General features: G+C 46.6%; 1 protein-coding gene across 2 annotated transcripts in view; it reads left to right on the top strand.

Moving 5' to 3' along the window:
* LOC139574688 (actin filament-associated protein 1-like 1) overlaps positions 1–15736 on the top strand; it is a 68966-nt gene that overhangs the window by 18316 nt on the left and 34914 nt on the right. The window contains exons 1-2 of one of the 2 annotated variants that reach the window (XM_071399490.1): positions 858–969; positions 12796–12921. In XM_071399490.1, coding sequence (XP_071255591.1) covers positions 939–969; positions 12796–12921 — 157 coding nt within the window. In that variant the 5' untranslated portion in view covers positions 858–938. Of the gene's footprint in view, positions 1–857; positions 970–12795; positions 12922–15736 lie in introns of those variants that run through there. The other variant, XM_071399491.1, reaches the window with a different exon arrangement.

Here is a 15736-nt window from a genome sequence, read left to right as displayed (position 1 = left end):
CTGAGAGAGTAGTGGGCTGAGAGAGTAGTGGGCTGAGAGAGTAGAGAGAGTAGTGGGCTGAGAGAGTAGTGGGCTGAGAGAGTAGAGAGAGTAGTGGGCTGAGAGAGTAGTGGGCTGAGAGAGAAGAGAGAGTAGTGGGCTGAGAGAGTAGAGAGAGTAGTGGGCTGAGACAGAAGAGAGAGTAGTGGGCTGAGAGAGCAGAGAGAGTAGTGGGCTGAGAGAGTAGTGGGCTGAGAGAGCAGAGAGAGTAGTGGGCTGAGAGAGCAGTGGGCTGAGAGAGCTGAGAGAGTAGAGAGAGCAGTGGGCTGAGAGAGCAGTGGGCTGAGAGAGCAGTGGGCTGAGAGAGAAGTGGACTGAGAGAGCAGTGGGCTCGGAGACAGACAAAGAGAATATTGTCTCTTTCTCCTCGGGGAGACGATGGGGAGAGCTGATATGGACAGCTTATCTGAATGCTTTACCTATGAGGCAGCAGTGAAACAGACTCACTCAGGTGTGTGTGTGTGTGTGTGTGTGTGTGTGTGTGTGTGTGTGTGTGTGTGTGTGTGTGTGTGTGTGTGTGTGTGTGTGTGTGTGTGTGTGTGTGTGTGTGTGTGTGTGTGTGTGTGTGTGTGTGTGTGTGTGTGTGTGTGTGTGTGTGTGTGTGCTGTAATCCCAGGGATCATGTAGCACCTGGGAAAGGCTCGCTGTGTAAACACACACACACACACACACATAACATACACACACACACACACACGTAACATACACACACACACACGTAACATACACACACACACACGTAACATACACACACAACCATCATCATCCCTCAGAGAGAGAGAGCTAGGAGACATAACACACAGGGGAGGGAGGGATCCCTTGGGGTTCACCTCACAACTTTTCCCACCTTTTAGTCAGATTAATGAAAAATATGAATGTATTTGTCCTAACTTTGGAATATGGTGGGCCTCTCTTTCTCATCTTCTAATGGTAGGTGCCAAAGTACAATCTTTGAGAAAATATACCACGTTTTTACTTTTCTTCCAGTTATGTATCATCCACTTGGTTCTTTGTGTGATGTTACATTTGTGTTTGTTTGCTTTCTTTAGTGTGCTAGCCTGTTAGCCTGTTAGCCTGTTAGCCTGCTAGTCTGTTAGTCTGTTAGCCTGTTAGCCTGTTACCCTGCTAGTCTGTTAGACTGTTAGCCTGCTAGTCTGTTAGCCTGTTAGCATGTTAGCCTGCTAGTCTGTTAGCCTGTTAGCCTGTTAGCCTGTGTGTCAGTGTGCCTGTTTGTGTTTTTAGTCTTTACTCGCGAAGTGGCAAAGTAGCAGAGACAAACCAGACATTCAGACTAGTAAACTGCAGTAGTGTAATATTGTGATCAGACTAGTAAACTGTAGTAGTGTAATATTGTGATCAGACTAGTAAACTGTAGTACTGTAGTATTGTGATCAGACTAGTATACTGTAGTAGTGTAATTTTGTGATCAGAATAGTAAACTGTAGTAGTGTCATATTGTGATTAGACTAGTAAACTGTAGTAGTGTAATATTGTGATCAGACTAGTTGTCACGTTCCTGACCTGTTTTCTGTTGTTTTGTATGTGTGTGATGGTCAGGGCGTGAGTTTTGGGTGGGCATTCTATGTTGTGTGTTTCTATGTTGGTTTAGGGTTGCCTGGTATGGCTCTTAATTAGAGGCAGGTGTTTTGCGTTCCTCTAATTAAGAGTCATATTTAGGTAGGTTGTTTCACTGTGTTCGTTGTGGGTGGTTGTTACCTGTCTCTGTGTTTGTGTTCTGCACCAGATAGGTCTGTATCGGTTTTCACGGTTTGTTGTTTTGTTTGTTGTTTGTAGTGTTCACTTGTCGTCAAATTAAACATGTTGAACACTAACCGCGCTGCACTTTGGTCCTCTCCTTCACCCCTGGAAGAAAGCCGTTACACTAGTAAACTGTAGTACTGTCATATTGTGATTTGTCTGTAGCTGTCTGTACTTCCTCTGTGTTCAGTGTGGAACAAATCAAATACAAATCCTCTCTATTTTCCTTCCTGCTGAAATGGAAACTTTATTGTCAGAGATTTGATACAGTAACACACAATTATGATTTGTATTGCTTGAAAAGCGTGTTTTTATTTCTAATAAAGCAGTGTGAAGACAGAGTGCCTCAGGGTTATTAGAATCCAGGTCACGTCATGCCTGTATCCCAAATGGCATCCTGTTCCCTATATAGTGCACTACCACCCTGTGTGCCCTTATCTACAGTAGTGCACTATAAAGGGAATAGGGTGTCATTTGGTACTTAGCCATAGTGTGTATCATACAGAGTAGTTTGCCAGTCATGTTAGTGCAGGTGCTGAGTTGGCTGGCTTCACACTCTCCCAGTTCCTCACTGTAACACCGTTCTCACTGAGCTGGTGGTCTGTTCTGCTAACGCTTGTTTTAAAGACCAGGGGGACTCGCTGTTAAACAAACTATAATCTGCCTGTCCACTCATCAGTGGAGCGTTCTCTCTCGCTCTCTGGCACACACACACACACACACACACACACACACACACACACACACACACACACACACACACACACACACACTGCCTTGCATTGCACTTCTAACAAGGTGTGGAATGTATCTTCTGGGTTAAACTGTGTTTGTCAAGGCAGTGTGAGATTGTGAAGATGTTTTATGTGGGCTAACTCAGACACACATTCCTCCCGCTAGTTACGTCTCAAATGGCACCCTATTCCTTATCTAGTGCACTACTTTAGACCAGGTCAAAGGTAGTGTTGTGCAGTATATAGGGAGTATCCTCTGTCTTTGAGCCTCTGTCTTTGAGCCTCTATCTTTGAGCCTCTATCTCTGAGCCACTGTCTCTGAGCCTCTGTCTCTGAGCCATTGTCTCTGAGCCTCTGTCTCTGAGCCATTGTCTCTGAGCCTCTGTCTCTGAGCCTCTGTCTCTGAGCCTCTGTCTCTGAGCCATTGTCTCTGAGCCTCTGTCTCTGAGCCTCTATCTCTGAGCCTCTGTCTCTGAGCCACTGTCTCTGAGCCACTGTCTCTGCTTTGAAATGCTGATGGTCTTTCTCTTTATGTCTGTGTTCCGGATATTATGCAGAAGTACACAACTAGAAAATAGAACTACAAATCTACTACAAAAAAAATAGAACTACAAATCTACTACAACTCTACAGCTGATCAGTCTTTGTTATGAGTGGCAAATCTTTGTTCATGCAGCTGGTTTTGATCTCAACTCTAAAGCTCAAGATTTTACCCCTCCCTGTTTTGATGTGGCATTATCAGCCGTGTGTGTGTGTTTTCCCTGGGGAGGAAAGCATGGGCACCCCTCTCTCCCCTCCCTGTTTGATGTGGCATTATCAGCCGTGTGTGTGTTTTCCCTGGGGAGGAAAGCATGGGCACCTCTCTCTCCCCTCCTTGTTTGTCTTGGCATGGAGACACACACATACATACATACAGGTTCAGCTCAAGTTAAGGGCTTGGTGGGAAACAGATTGAGGTGATGGTGGTTCTATCCTTGTCCAGACAGAAAGAGGAGTGCTCATCCAGGGTGGTTTATGGGATTGATAATGGAGTAGTAACGTCATAGGTAATTGAGTATTCAAGAGGTGTTCTTCATGCTTGGCATTGCAACAGTGTATTCTGCCTTCTATCTCAGGCCAGCACCGATAGGGTGTTCCCTATACCGGTCTTCTTCATACTACCAAACACTGCTGTTATTTGGCAAGATTGACAAGAAAGTATTTGGGAAGTATTGTCCAGCAATCCATGGCTAAAGCATTCACCATGCTGCTACCCTATCCCCCTCTCTCTCTCTCTCCCTCTCTCTCTCTCCCTCTCTCTCGCAGAGCTCATTGGACTCACCTGGACTCCTTCACGTTGTTGATTACCCTCTGAATATCTGTATCATCTATCTGTATCATCTGTATGTTCCTCGCTGGTTTTCCCTGTGTCTGCATTAATTGTTATGTGTTCCTGTCCAGACTCTGTTCTTGTTCCATTTCATGTCCGTCAGCTATTTAACCTTCACTCCCTGTACCTGCTTCTCATCTCCTGTACCTGCTTCTCACTCCCTGTACCTGCTTCTCATCACCTGTACCTGCTTCTCATCTCCTGTACCTGCTTCTCATCTCCTGTACCTGCTTCTCATCTCCTGTACCTGCTTCTCACTCCCTGTACCTGCTTCTCATCTCCTGTACCTGCTTCTCATCTCCTGTACCTGCTTCTCATCTCCTGTACCTGCTTCTCATCTCCTGTACCTGCTTCTCATCTCCTGTACCTGCTTCTCACTCCCTGTACCTGCTTCTCACTCCCTGTACCTGCTTCTCATCTCCTGTACCTGCTTCTCATCTCCTGTACCTGCTTCTCATCTCCTGTACCTGCTTCTCATCTCCTGTACCTGCTTCTCATCTCCTGTACCTGCTTCTCATCTCCTGCGTCGCTCCTTTTAGACAGAAGTTTCAGAAGAATAAAGACATTACAAATGTCATATTATGTATATATACAGTGTTGTAACGATGTACAAATAGTTAAAGTACAAAAGGGAAAATAAACTAACATAAATATGGGTTGTATAAACAATGGTGTTTGTTCTTCACTGGTTGCCCTTTTCTTGTGGCAACAGGTCACAACAGGTCTTGCTGCTGTGATGACACACTGTGGTATTTCACCCAGTAGATATGGGAGTTTATCAAAATCAGGTTTGTTTTCAAAGTTTTCAGATTTTGAGAGAGAGGCAGAGAGATAGAGAGAGAGACAGTCTGCAGCACCCGGCCTCACCCTACTAGAATCTGGCCTTCTAGGCAGAGTTGCAAAGAAAAAGACACATCTCAGACTGGCAAATAAAAATAAAATATTAAGATGGGCAAAAGAACACAGACACTGGACAGAAGAACTCTGCTTAGAAGGCCAGCATCCCAGAGTTGCCTCTTCGCTGTTGATGTTGAGACTGGTGTTTTGCGGGTACTATTTAATGAAGCTGCAAGTTGAGGATTTGTGAGGCATCTGTTTCTCAAACTAGACACACTAATGTAATTGTCCTCTTGCTCAGTTGTGCACCGGGGCCTCCCACTCCTCTTTCTATTCTGGTAAGAGACAGTTTCTGCTGTTCTGTGAAGGGAGTAGTACACAACGTTGTACGAGATCTTCAGTTTCTTGGCAATTTCTCGCATTGAATAGCCTTCATTTCTCAGAACAAGAATAGACTGACTAGTTTCAGAAGAAAGGTCTTTGTTTCTGGCCATTTTGAGCCTGTAATCGAACACACAAATGCTGATGCTCCAGATACTCAACTAGTCTAAAGAAGGCCAGTTTTATTGCTTCTTTAATCAGAACAACAGTTTTTAACTGTGCTAACATAATTGCAAAAGGGTTTTCTAATGATCAATTAGCATTTTAAAATGATAAACTTGTATTAGCTAACACAACGTGCCATTGGAACACAGGAGTGATGGTTGCTGATAATGGGCCTCTGTACGCCTATGCAGATATTCCATAAACAATCAGCCGTTTCCAGCTGCAAAAGTTCTTTACAACATTAACCATGTCTACACTGTATTTCTGATCAATTTGATGTTATTTTAATGGACAAAAAATGTGCTTTTCTTTCAAAAATCAGGAAATGTCTAAGTGACCACAAACTTTTGAACGGTAGTGTATGTTGAAGAGGGTGGGGCTTAAGCTGTATCCCTGTCTCTCCCCACGGCCCTGTGGGAAGAAATGTGTGTTTTTTGCCAATTTTAACCGCACACTTGTTGTTTGTGTACATGGATTTTATAATGTTATATGTTTTTCCCCCAACACCACTTTCCATCAATTTGTATAGCAGACCCTTATACCAAATTGAGTTGAAGGATTTTTTTAAATCAACAAAGCATGAGAAGACTTTGCCTTTGTTTTGGTTTGTTTGTTTGTCAGTTAGGGTGTGCAGGGTGAATACGTGGTTTGTCGTACGATAATTTGGTAAAAAGCCAATTTGACATTTGCTCAGTACCTCTGCTGTTAATGATAATGCAGAGAATTTTCCCAATGTTGCTGTTGACGCATATCCCACGGTAGTTATTGTGGTCAAATTTGTCTCCACTTTTGTGGATTGGGGTGATCAGTCCTTCTTTCCAAATATTGGGGAAGATGCCAGAGCTAAGGATGATGTTAATAAAAGAGTTTAAGTATAGCCAACTGGAATTTGTTGTCTGTATATTTGATCATTTCATTGAGGATACCATCAACACCACAGGCCTTTTTGGGTTGGAGGGTTTGTGTTTTGTCCTGTAGTTCAATGTAATTGGCTAATCCAGTGTGTTCTAGTAGTCTTTAATAGTTGATTCTAAGATTTGTATTTGATCATGTATATATTTTTGCTGCTTGTTCTTTGTTATAGAGCCAAAAAGATTGGAGAAGTGGTTTACCCACACATCTCCATTTTGGATAGATCATTATAGATCTCCAATTTTCCAAGAAGTGGTTAGTCTATGGATTCTTCAATTACATTGAGCTGATTTCTGATGTGCTGTTCCTTTTCCCATAGTATATTCCTGTATTGTTTTCGTGATTCACCATAGTGAACTGTCCCTTCCTCTATCGAGGATGAGTGCCAGCAAAGACAAGCAGTTGGTTGACTTGGCAGGCTCTCTCTCTCTCTCTCGTTCTCTCTCTCTTTATTCCCTCTCTCATCTATGCTATCTGTCTCTTTCTCGATCTCTCTCCCTTCCTCCCTCTCTTTCACAGTCAGGCCATTAGACCACATTACCTCCCTGGTTGGTCCATGTTTCCTGCCAGGGCCAGCTGTAGGCCATGGACTGGGAAAGGAATCTCTTTGTTTGGTGGAAGGCACCACGTCAACAAGTCCTGTTTCAGTGACTAAACACACACACACACACACACACACACACACACACACACACACACACACACACACACACACACACACACACACACACACACACACACACACACACACACACACACACTGAATGTGACTGAATGATGGCATGTAATTAACATGTCTGATATGTGTGTGACTGAATGCTGGCATGTAATTAACATGTCTGCTATGTATGTGACTGAATGCTGGCATGTAGTTAACATGTCTGCTATGTTTGTGACTGAATGCTGGCATGTAGTTAACATGTCTGCTATGTTTGTGACTGAATGCTGGCATGTAGTTAACATGTATGCTATGTGTGTGACTGAATGATGGCATGTAGTTAACATGTCTGCTATGTGTGTGACTGAATGCTGGCATGTAGTTAACCTGTCTGCTATGTTTGTGACTGAATGCTGGCATGTAGTTAACATGTCTGCTATGTGTGTGACTGAATGCTGGCCTGTAGTTAACATGTCTGCTATGTGTGTGACTGAATGCTGGCATGTAGTTAGCATGTCTGCTATGTGTGTGACTGAATGCTGGCATGTAGTTAACATGTCTGCTATGTATGTGACTGAATGCTGGCATGTAGTTAACATGTCTGCTATGTGTGTGACTGAATGCTGGCCTGTAGTTAACATGTCTGCTATGTGTGTGACTGAATGCTGGCATGTAGTTAGCATGTCTGCTATGTGTGTGACTGAATGCTGGCGTGTAGTTAACATGTCTGCTATGTGTGTGACTGAATGCTGGCGTGTAGTTAACATGTCTGCTATGTGTGTGACTGAATGCTGGCCTGTAGTTAACATGTCTGCTATGTGTGTGACTGAATGCTGGCATGTAGTTAGCATGTCTGCTATGTGTGTGACTGAATGCTGGCGTGTAGTTAACATGTCTGCTATGTGTGTGACTGAATGCTGGCATGTAGTTAACATGTCTGCTATGTTTGTGACTGAATGCTGGCGTGTAGTTAACATGTCTGCTATGTTTGTGACTGAATGCTGGCGTGTAGTTAACATGTCTGCTATGTTTGTGACTGAATGCTGGTATGTAGTTAACATGTCTGCTATGTGTGTGACTGAATGCTGGCATGTAGTTAACATGACTGCTATGTGTGTGACTGAATGCTGGCATGTAGTTAACATGCCTGCTATGTTTGTGACTGAATGCTGGCGTGTAGTTAACATGTCTGATATGTTTGTGACTGAATGCTGGCGTGTAGTTAACATGTCTGCTATGTGTGTGACTGAATGCTGGCATGTAGTTAACATGTCTGATATGTGTATGACTGAATGCTGGCATGTAGTTAACATGACTGCTATGTGTGTGACTGAATGCTGGCATGTAGTTAACATGTCTGCTATGTGTGTGACTGAATGCTGGCCTGTAGTTAACATGTCTGCTATGTGTGTGACTGAATGCTGGCATGTAGTTAGCATGTCTGCTATGTGTGTGACTGAATGCTGGCGTGTAGTTAACATGTCTGCTATGTTTGTGACTGAATGCTGGCATGTAGTTAACATGTCTGCTATGTGTGTGACTGAATGCTGGCATGTAGTTAACATGTCTGCTATGTTTGTGACTGAATGCTGGCATGTAGTTAACATGACTGCTATGTGTGTGACTGAATGCTGGCATGTAGTTAACATGCCTGCTATGTTTGTGACTGAATGCTGGCGTGTAGTTAACATGTCTGATATGTTTGTGACTGAATGCTGGCATGTAGTTAACATGACTGCTATGTGTGTGACTGAATGCTGGCATGTAGTTAACATGTCTGCTATGTTTGTGACTGAATGATGGCATGTAGTTAACATGTCTGCTATGTGTGTGACTGAATGCTGGCGTGTAGTTAACATGTCTGCTATGTTTGTGACTGAATGCTGGCGTGTAGTTAACATGTCTGCTATGTGTGTGACTGAATGCTGGCGTGTAGTTAACATGTCTGCTATGTTTGTGACTGAATGCTGGCATGTAGTTAACATGTCTGCTATGTGTGTGACTGAATGCTGGCGTGTAGTTAACATGTCTGCTATGTTTGTGACTGAATGCTGGCGTGTAGTTAACATGTCTGCTATGTGTGTGACTGAATGCTGGCGTGTAGTTAACATGTCTGCTATGTTTGTGACTGAATGCTGGCATGTAGTTAACATGTCTGCTATGTTTGTGACTGAATGCTGGCATGTAGTTAACATGTCTGCTATGTGTGTGACTGAATGCTGGCGTGTAGTTAACATGTCTGCTATGTGTGTGACTGAATGCTGGCGTGTAGTTAACATGTCTGCTATGTGTGTGACTGAATGATGGCATGTAGTTAACATGTCTGCTATGTTTGTGACTGAATGCTGGCATGTAGTTAACATGTCTGCTATGTGTGTGACTGAATGCTGGCGTGTAGTTAACATGTCTGCTATGTGTGTGTCCACTAGTGAGTTTATTCTGAGTGCTGGACATCTCCCAGTCTGCGTCCCAAATGGTTCCCTATTTCCTTAGTGCACTACTTTCTATCAGGACCAATAGGACTCAGAAGTAGTGCACTATTTGTACCTATTTTTAACTAGGCAAGTCAGTTCAGGACAAATTCTTATTTACAATGATGGCCTACCAGGGAACAGTAGGTTAACTGCCTTGTTCAGGGGCAGAACGACAGATTTCTACCTTGTCAGCTCAGGGATTCGATCCAGCAACCTTTCAGTTACTGGCCCAATGCTCTAACCACTAGGCTACCTTGCCTCCCCCTTCTAACCACTATTTGGGACGCAGAGAGAGTAATCATGATATAATCACTAATGTCAACCAGAGAGAACTGACCGGCCGTGTGTGTGTGTGTGTGTGTGTGTGTGTGTGTGTGTGTGTGTGTGTGTGTGTGTGTGTGTGTGAACAGTGTTGCTCCCTAACTGAAGACAGATTTTCCTGATGTGGTCCTCCAATGGGCTTAACAACCCACTGTCAACTATATGATATATATCTGCCTGACAGAGAACAACTGGTCAGAGAGTGTGTGTGGGGGGGGGGGGGGGGGGGGGGGGGCTTGCGTCTGTGTGCATATATAACATCTTTCTTCTCTACCCATCCGGTGCTTTTCCATCTTTATGAAACATAGAGATCCTCACACACTGTCTGAGTAGCTGGCATTTGAAATCAATTCAGACACAGACACAGCCTATTATTCTACTGTGTGTGAGGAGAGGGAAGAGAGGAGACCATAGGAGAGGGAGAGAGGAGACCATAGGAGAGAGGGAGAGAGGAGACCATAGGAGAGAGGGAGAGAGGAGACCATAGGAGAGGGAAGAGAGGAGACCATAGGAGAGTGGGAGAGAGGAGACCATAGGAGAGGGAAGAGAGGAGACCATAGGAGAGGGAAGAGAGGAGACCATAGGAGAGAGGGAGAGAGGAGACCATAGGAGAGAGGGAGAGAGGAGACCATAGGAGAGGGAAGAGAGGAGACCATAAGAGAGAGGGAGAGAGGAGACCATAGGAGAGGGAAGAGAGGAGACCATAGGAGAGTGGGAGAGAGGAGACCATAGGAGAGGGGAGAGAGGAGAGAGGAGACCATAGGAGAGAGGGAAGAGAGGAGACCATAGGAGAGAGGGAGAGAGGAGACCATAGGAGAGGGAAGAGAGGAGACCATAGGAGAGGGAAGAGAGGAGACCATAGGAGAGGGAAGAGAGGAGACCATAGGAGAGGGAAGAGAGGAGACCATAGGAGAGGGAAGAGAGGAGACCATAGGAGAGGGAAGAGAGGAGACCATAGGAGAGAGGGAGAGAGGAGACCATAGGAGAGGGAAGAGAGGAGACCGTAGGAGAGAGGGAGAGAGGAGACCATAGGATAGGGAAGAGAGGAGACCATAGGAGAGAGGGAGAGAGGAGACCATAGGAGAGGGAAGAGAGGAGACCATAGGAGAGTGGGAGAGAGGAGACCATAGGAGAGGGAAGAGAGGAGACCATAGGAGAGGGAAGAGAGGAGACCATGGGAGAGGGAAGAGAGGAGACCATGGGAGAGGGAAGAGAGGAGACCATGGGAGAGGGAAGAGAGGAGACCATGGGAGAGGGGAGAGAGGAGACCATAGGAGAGGGGAGAGAGGAGACCATAGGAGAGGGGAGAGAGGAGACCATAGGAGAGGGAAGAGAGGAGACCATAGGAGAGGGAAGAGAGGAGACCATAGGAGAGGGAAGAGAGGAGACCATAGGAGAGAGGGAGAGAGGAGACCATAGGAGAGGGAAGAGAGGAGACCATAGGAGAGTGGGAGAGAGGAGACCATAGGAGAGGGAAGAGAGGAGACCATAGGAGAGGGAAGAGAGGAGACCATAGGAGAGGGAAGAGAGGAGACCATAGGAGAGAGGGAGAGAGGAGACCATAGGAGAGGGAAGAGAGGAGACCATAGGAGAGTGGGAGAGAGGAGACCATAGGAGAGAGGAGACCATAAGAGAGAGGGAGAGGAGACCATAGGAGAGAGGGAGAGAGGAGATCATAGGAGAGGGAGAGAGAGGAGATCATAGGAGAGGGAGAGAGAGGAGACCATAGGAGAGAGGGAGAGAGAGGAGACCATAGGAGAGAGGGAGAGAGAGGAGACCATAGGAGAGGGGAAGAGAGGAGACCATAGGAGAGGGAAGAGAGGAGATCATAGGAGAGAGGGAGAGGAAATCATAGGAGAGGGGGAGAGAGGAGATCATAGGAGAGGGAGAGAGAGGAGACCATAGGAGAGGGGAGAGAGGAGACCATAGGAGAGGGGAGAGAGGAGACCATAGGAGAGAGGGAGAGGAAACCATAGGAGAGGGGGAGAGAGGAGATCATAGGAGAGGGAGAGAGAGGAGATCATAGGAGAGAGGGAGAGGAGACCATAGGAGAGGGAGAGAGAGGAGACCATAGGAGAGGGAGAGAGAGGAGACCATAGGAGAGGGGGAGAGAGGAGACCATAGGAGAGGGAAGAGAGGAGATCATAGGAGAGAGGGAGAGGAAATCATAAGAGAGAGGAAGAGAGAGGAGACCATAGGAGAGGGGGAGAGAGGAGACCATAGGAGAGGGAGAGAGGAGACCATAGGAGAGGGAAGAGAGGAGATCATAGGAGAGGGAGAGAGGAGACCATAGGAGAGGGAAGAGAGGAGATCATAGGAGAGGGGGTGGAATGTCTTGGCCTAGACCACTCTTTCTCACAGACATTGAATGGACATCTGGTTTCCCCTACACAGAAGAGACAGAGCAGAGAGAAGGATGAGGTAGATTACGAACGAGTGGGAGACAGAGAGAGAGTGGGAGACAGAGAGAGACAGAAGTGGAGAAAAAGCCAGCCAGCCAGCCAGCCAGCCAGCCAGCCAGCCAGCCAGCCAGCCAGCCAGCCAGCCAGCCAGCCAGCCAGCCAGCCAGCCAGCCAGACAGACAGACAGACAGACAGACAGACAGACAGACAGACAGACAGACAGACAGACAGACAGACAGACAGACAGACAGACAGACAGACAGACAGACAGACAGACAGACAGACAGACAGACAGACAGCTGAAGGTTTATTTCCGTTCTGTTCTGAAAACAGGGAGCGGTCTAGTCCCATGTGAATAATATACTCCTGAAAAGCTGACTGGGCTTTCAAATCACATCACATTGTATTGGTCACATACACATAGTTAGCAGAAGTTATTGCGGGTGTAGCGAAATGCTTGTGTACACCATGATGGTATGTTTCTACGTAATGGATATATGGAAGTGTTTTACTGGGTTTCCCCTATCCCTTAGAGAGATGGGACGGGGGGGACGGGGACGGGGACGGGGCAGAGATGGACCAGAGAGAGAGAGAGAGGCATGGGTATGCGTACTTGCCTGTGTTTATTGACAGTAACAAAGAGAGAGTTATCACACACCCAGCGGTTGTTTAGGCTGGGTCGATTGACCTCTGGCCTCTCCCTGACCTTTAACCTCTGATCTCTAACTTCTGACCCTTTCCTTAGCGATGGAGGTCCTGGTGACGGAGCTCAACGTTCTGCTGAAGCTGCTGGACCTCGAGACTCTGAGCTTTCCAACTGAGGAGAAGAAGACCTCTGTTAGGAACCTGCTAAAACAACTACAGCCCACAGGTAGGAGACTACAGACAGACAGCTACAGCCCATAGGTAGGAGACGACAGACAGACAGCTACAGCCCACAGATAGGAGACTACAGACAGACAGCTACAGCCCACAGGTAGGAGACTACAGACAGACAGCTGCAGCCCACAGATAGGAGACTACAGACAGACAGTTACAGCCCACAGGTAGGAGACTACAGACAGACAGCTACAGCCCACAGGTAGGAGACTACAGATCGACAGACACCTACAGCCCACAGGTAGGAAACTACAGACAGACAGCTCCAGCACACAGGTAGGAAACTACAGACAGACAGCCACAGCCCACAGGTAGGAGACTACAGACAGACAGACAGCCACAGGCCACAGGTAGGAAACTACAGACAGACACCTACAGCCCACAGGTAGGAGACTACAGACAGACAGACAGCCACAGGCCACAGGTAGGAAACTACAGACAGACAGCCACAGCCCACAGGTAGGAGACTACAGACAGACAGACAGACAGCCACAGGCCACAGGTAGGAAACTACAGACAGACACCTACAGCCCACAGGTAGGAAACTACAGACAGACAGACAGCTACAGTCCACAGGTACGAAACTACAGACAGACAGACACCTACAGCCCACAGGTAGGAAACTACAGACAGACAGACAGCTACAGCCCATAGGTAGGAAACTACAGACAGACAGCCACAGCCCACAGGTAGGAGACTACAGACAGACAGACAGCCACAGCCCACAGGTAGGAAACTACAGACAGACAGACAGACAGACACCTACAGCCCACAGGTAGGAGACAACAGACAAACAGACAGACAGACAGCTAGAGCCCACAGGTAGGAAACTACAGACATCCACCTACAGTCCACAGGTAGGAGACAACAGACAAACAGCTAAAGCCCACAGGTAGGAAACTACAGAAACTACAGACAGACAGACAGACAGCTACAGCCCACAGGTAGGAAACTGCAGACAGAAAGACAGACAGACAGCTACAGCCCACAGGTAGGAAACTATACACAGACAGACAGACAGCTACAGCCCACAGGTAGGAAACTACAGGCAGACAGAGACAGCTACAGCCCACAGGTAGGAAACTATAGACAGACAGACAGACAGCTACAGCCCACAGGTAGGAAACTACAGACAGACAGACAGCTACAGCCCACAGGTAGGAAACTACAGACAGACAGACAGCTACAGTCCACAGGTACGAAACTATAGACAGACAGAGACAGCTACAGCCCACAGGTACGAAACTATAGACAGACAGAGACAGCTACAGCCCACAGGTAGGAAACTACAGACAGACAGACAGCTACAGCCCACAGGTAGGAAACTACAGACAGACAGACACCTGCAGCCCACATGTAGGAAACTATAGACAGACAGACAGACAGCTACAGTCCACAGGTACGAAACTATAGACAGACAGAGACAGCTACAGCCCACAGGTACGAAACTATAGACAGACAGAGACAGCTACAGCCCACAGGTAGGAAACTACAGACAGACAGACAGCTACAGCCCACAGGTAGGAAACTACAGACAGACAGACACCTACAGCCCACATGTAGGAAACTATAGACAGACAGACAGACAGCTACAGCCCACAGGTAGGAAACTACAGACAGACAGAGACAGCTACAGCCCACAGGTAGGAAACTACAGACAGACAGAGACAGCTACAGCCCACAGGTAGGAAACTACAGACAGACAGAGACAGCTACAGCCCACATGTAGGAAAATATAGACAGACAGAGACAGCTACAGCCCACAGGTAGGAAACTACAGACAGACAGACAGCTACAGCCCACAGGTAGGAAACTACAGACAGACAGACACCTACAGCCCACATGTAGGAAACTATAGACAGACAGACAGACAGCTACAGCCCACAGGTAGGAAACTACAGACAGACAGAGACAGCTACAGCCCACAGGTAGGAAACTACAGACAGACAGAGACAGCTACAGCCCACAGGTAGGAAACTACAGACAGACAGAGACAGCTACAGCCCACAGGTAGGAAACTACAGACAGACAGAGACAGCTACAGCCCACAGGTAGGAGACAAGCAGATGTATACCCTAGATCAGACCTGGATTCAAATACTATTTGAAATCATTCAAATACTTTTTTGCATTTGCTTCAGTCTGCCAGAGTGCCAGATGGAAGGCGGTTTGTACAGGCAAACTCATTCAAGCACAGATAGATGGTTGAAATGATTTCAAATAGTAATTGAACCCAGGTCTGGGACAGACAGGTATAGACAGGTAGGAACAGACAGACAGTTAACAGATACAGATGAAGTGACCCAGGTCTGGGACAGACAGGTATAGACAGGTAGGAACAGACAGACAGTTAACAGATACAGATGAAGTGACCCAGGTCTGGGACAGACAGGTATAGACAGGTAGGAACAGCCAGACAGTTAAAAGATACAGATGAAGTGACCCAGGTCTGGGACAGACAGGTATAGACAGGTAGGAACAGACAGACAGTTAACAGATACAGATGAAGTGACCCAGGTCTGGGACAGACAGGTATAGACAGGTAGGAACAGACAGACAGTTAACAGATACAGATGAAGTGACCCGGGTCTGGGACAGACAGGTAGGAACAGACAGACAGTTAACAGATACAGATGAAGTGACCCAGGTCTGGGACAGACAGGTATAGACAGGTAGGAACAGACAGACAGTTAATAGATACAGATGAAGTGACCCAGGTCTGGGACAGACAGGTATAGACAGGTAGGAACAGACAGACAGTTAACAGATACAGATGAAGTGACCCAGGTCTGGGACAGACAGGTATAG

This window comes from Salvelinus alpinus, chromosome 4 (genome assembly GCF_045679555.1).
Source record: "Salvelinus alpinus chromosome 4, SLU_Salpinus.1, whole genome shotgun sequence".
Classification (NCBI taxonomy): Eukaryota; Metazoa; Chordata; class Actinopteri; order Salmoniformes; family Salmonidae; genus Salvelinus; species Salvelinus alpinus.
The sequence above is the reverse complement of the archived record's forward strand: the minus strand, read 5'-3'. Positions and strand labels throughout refer to the sequence as shown.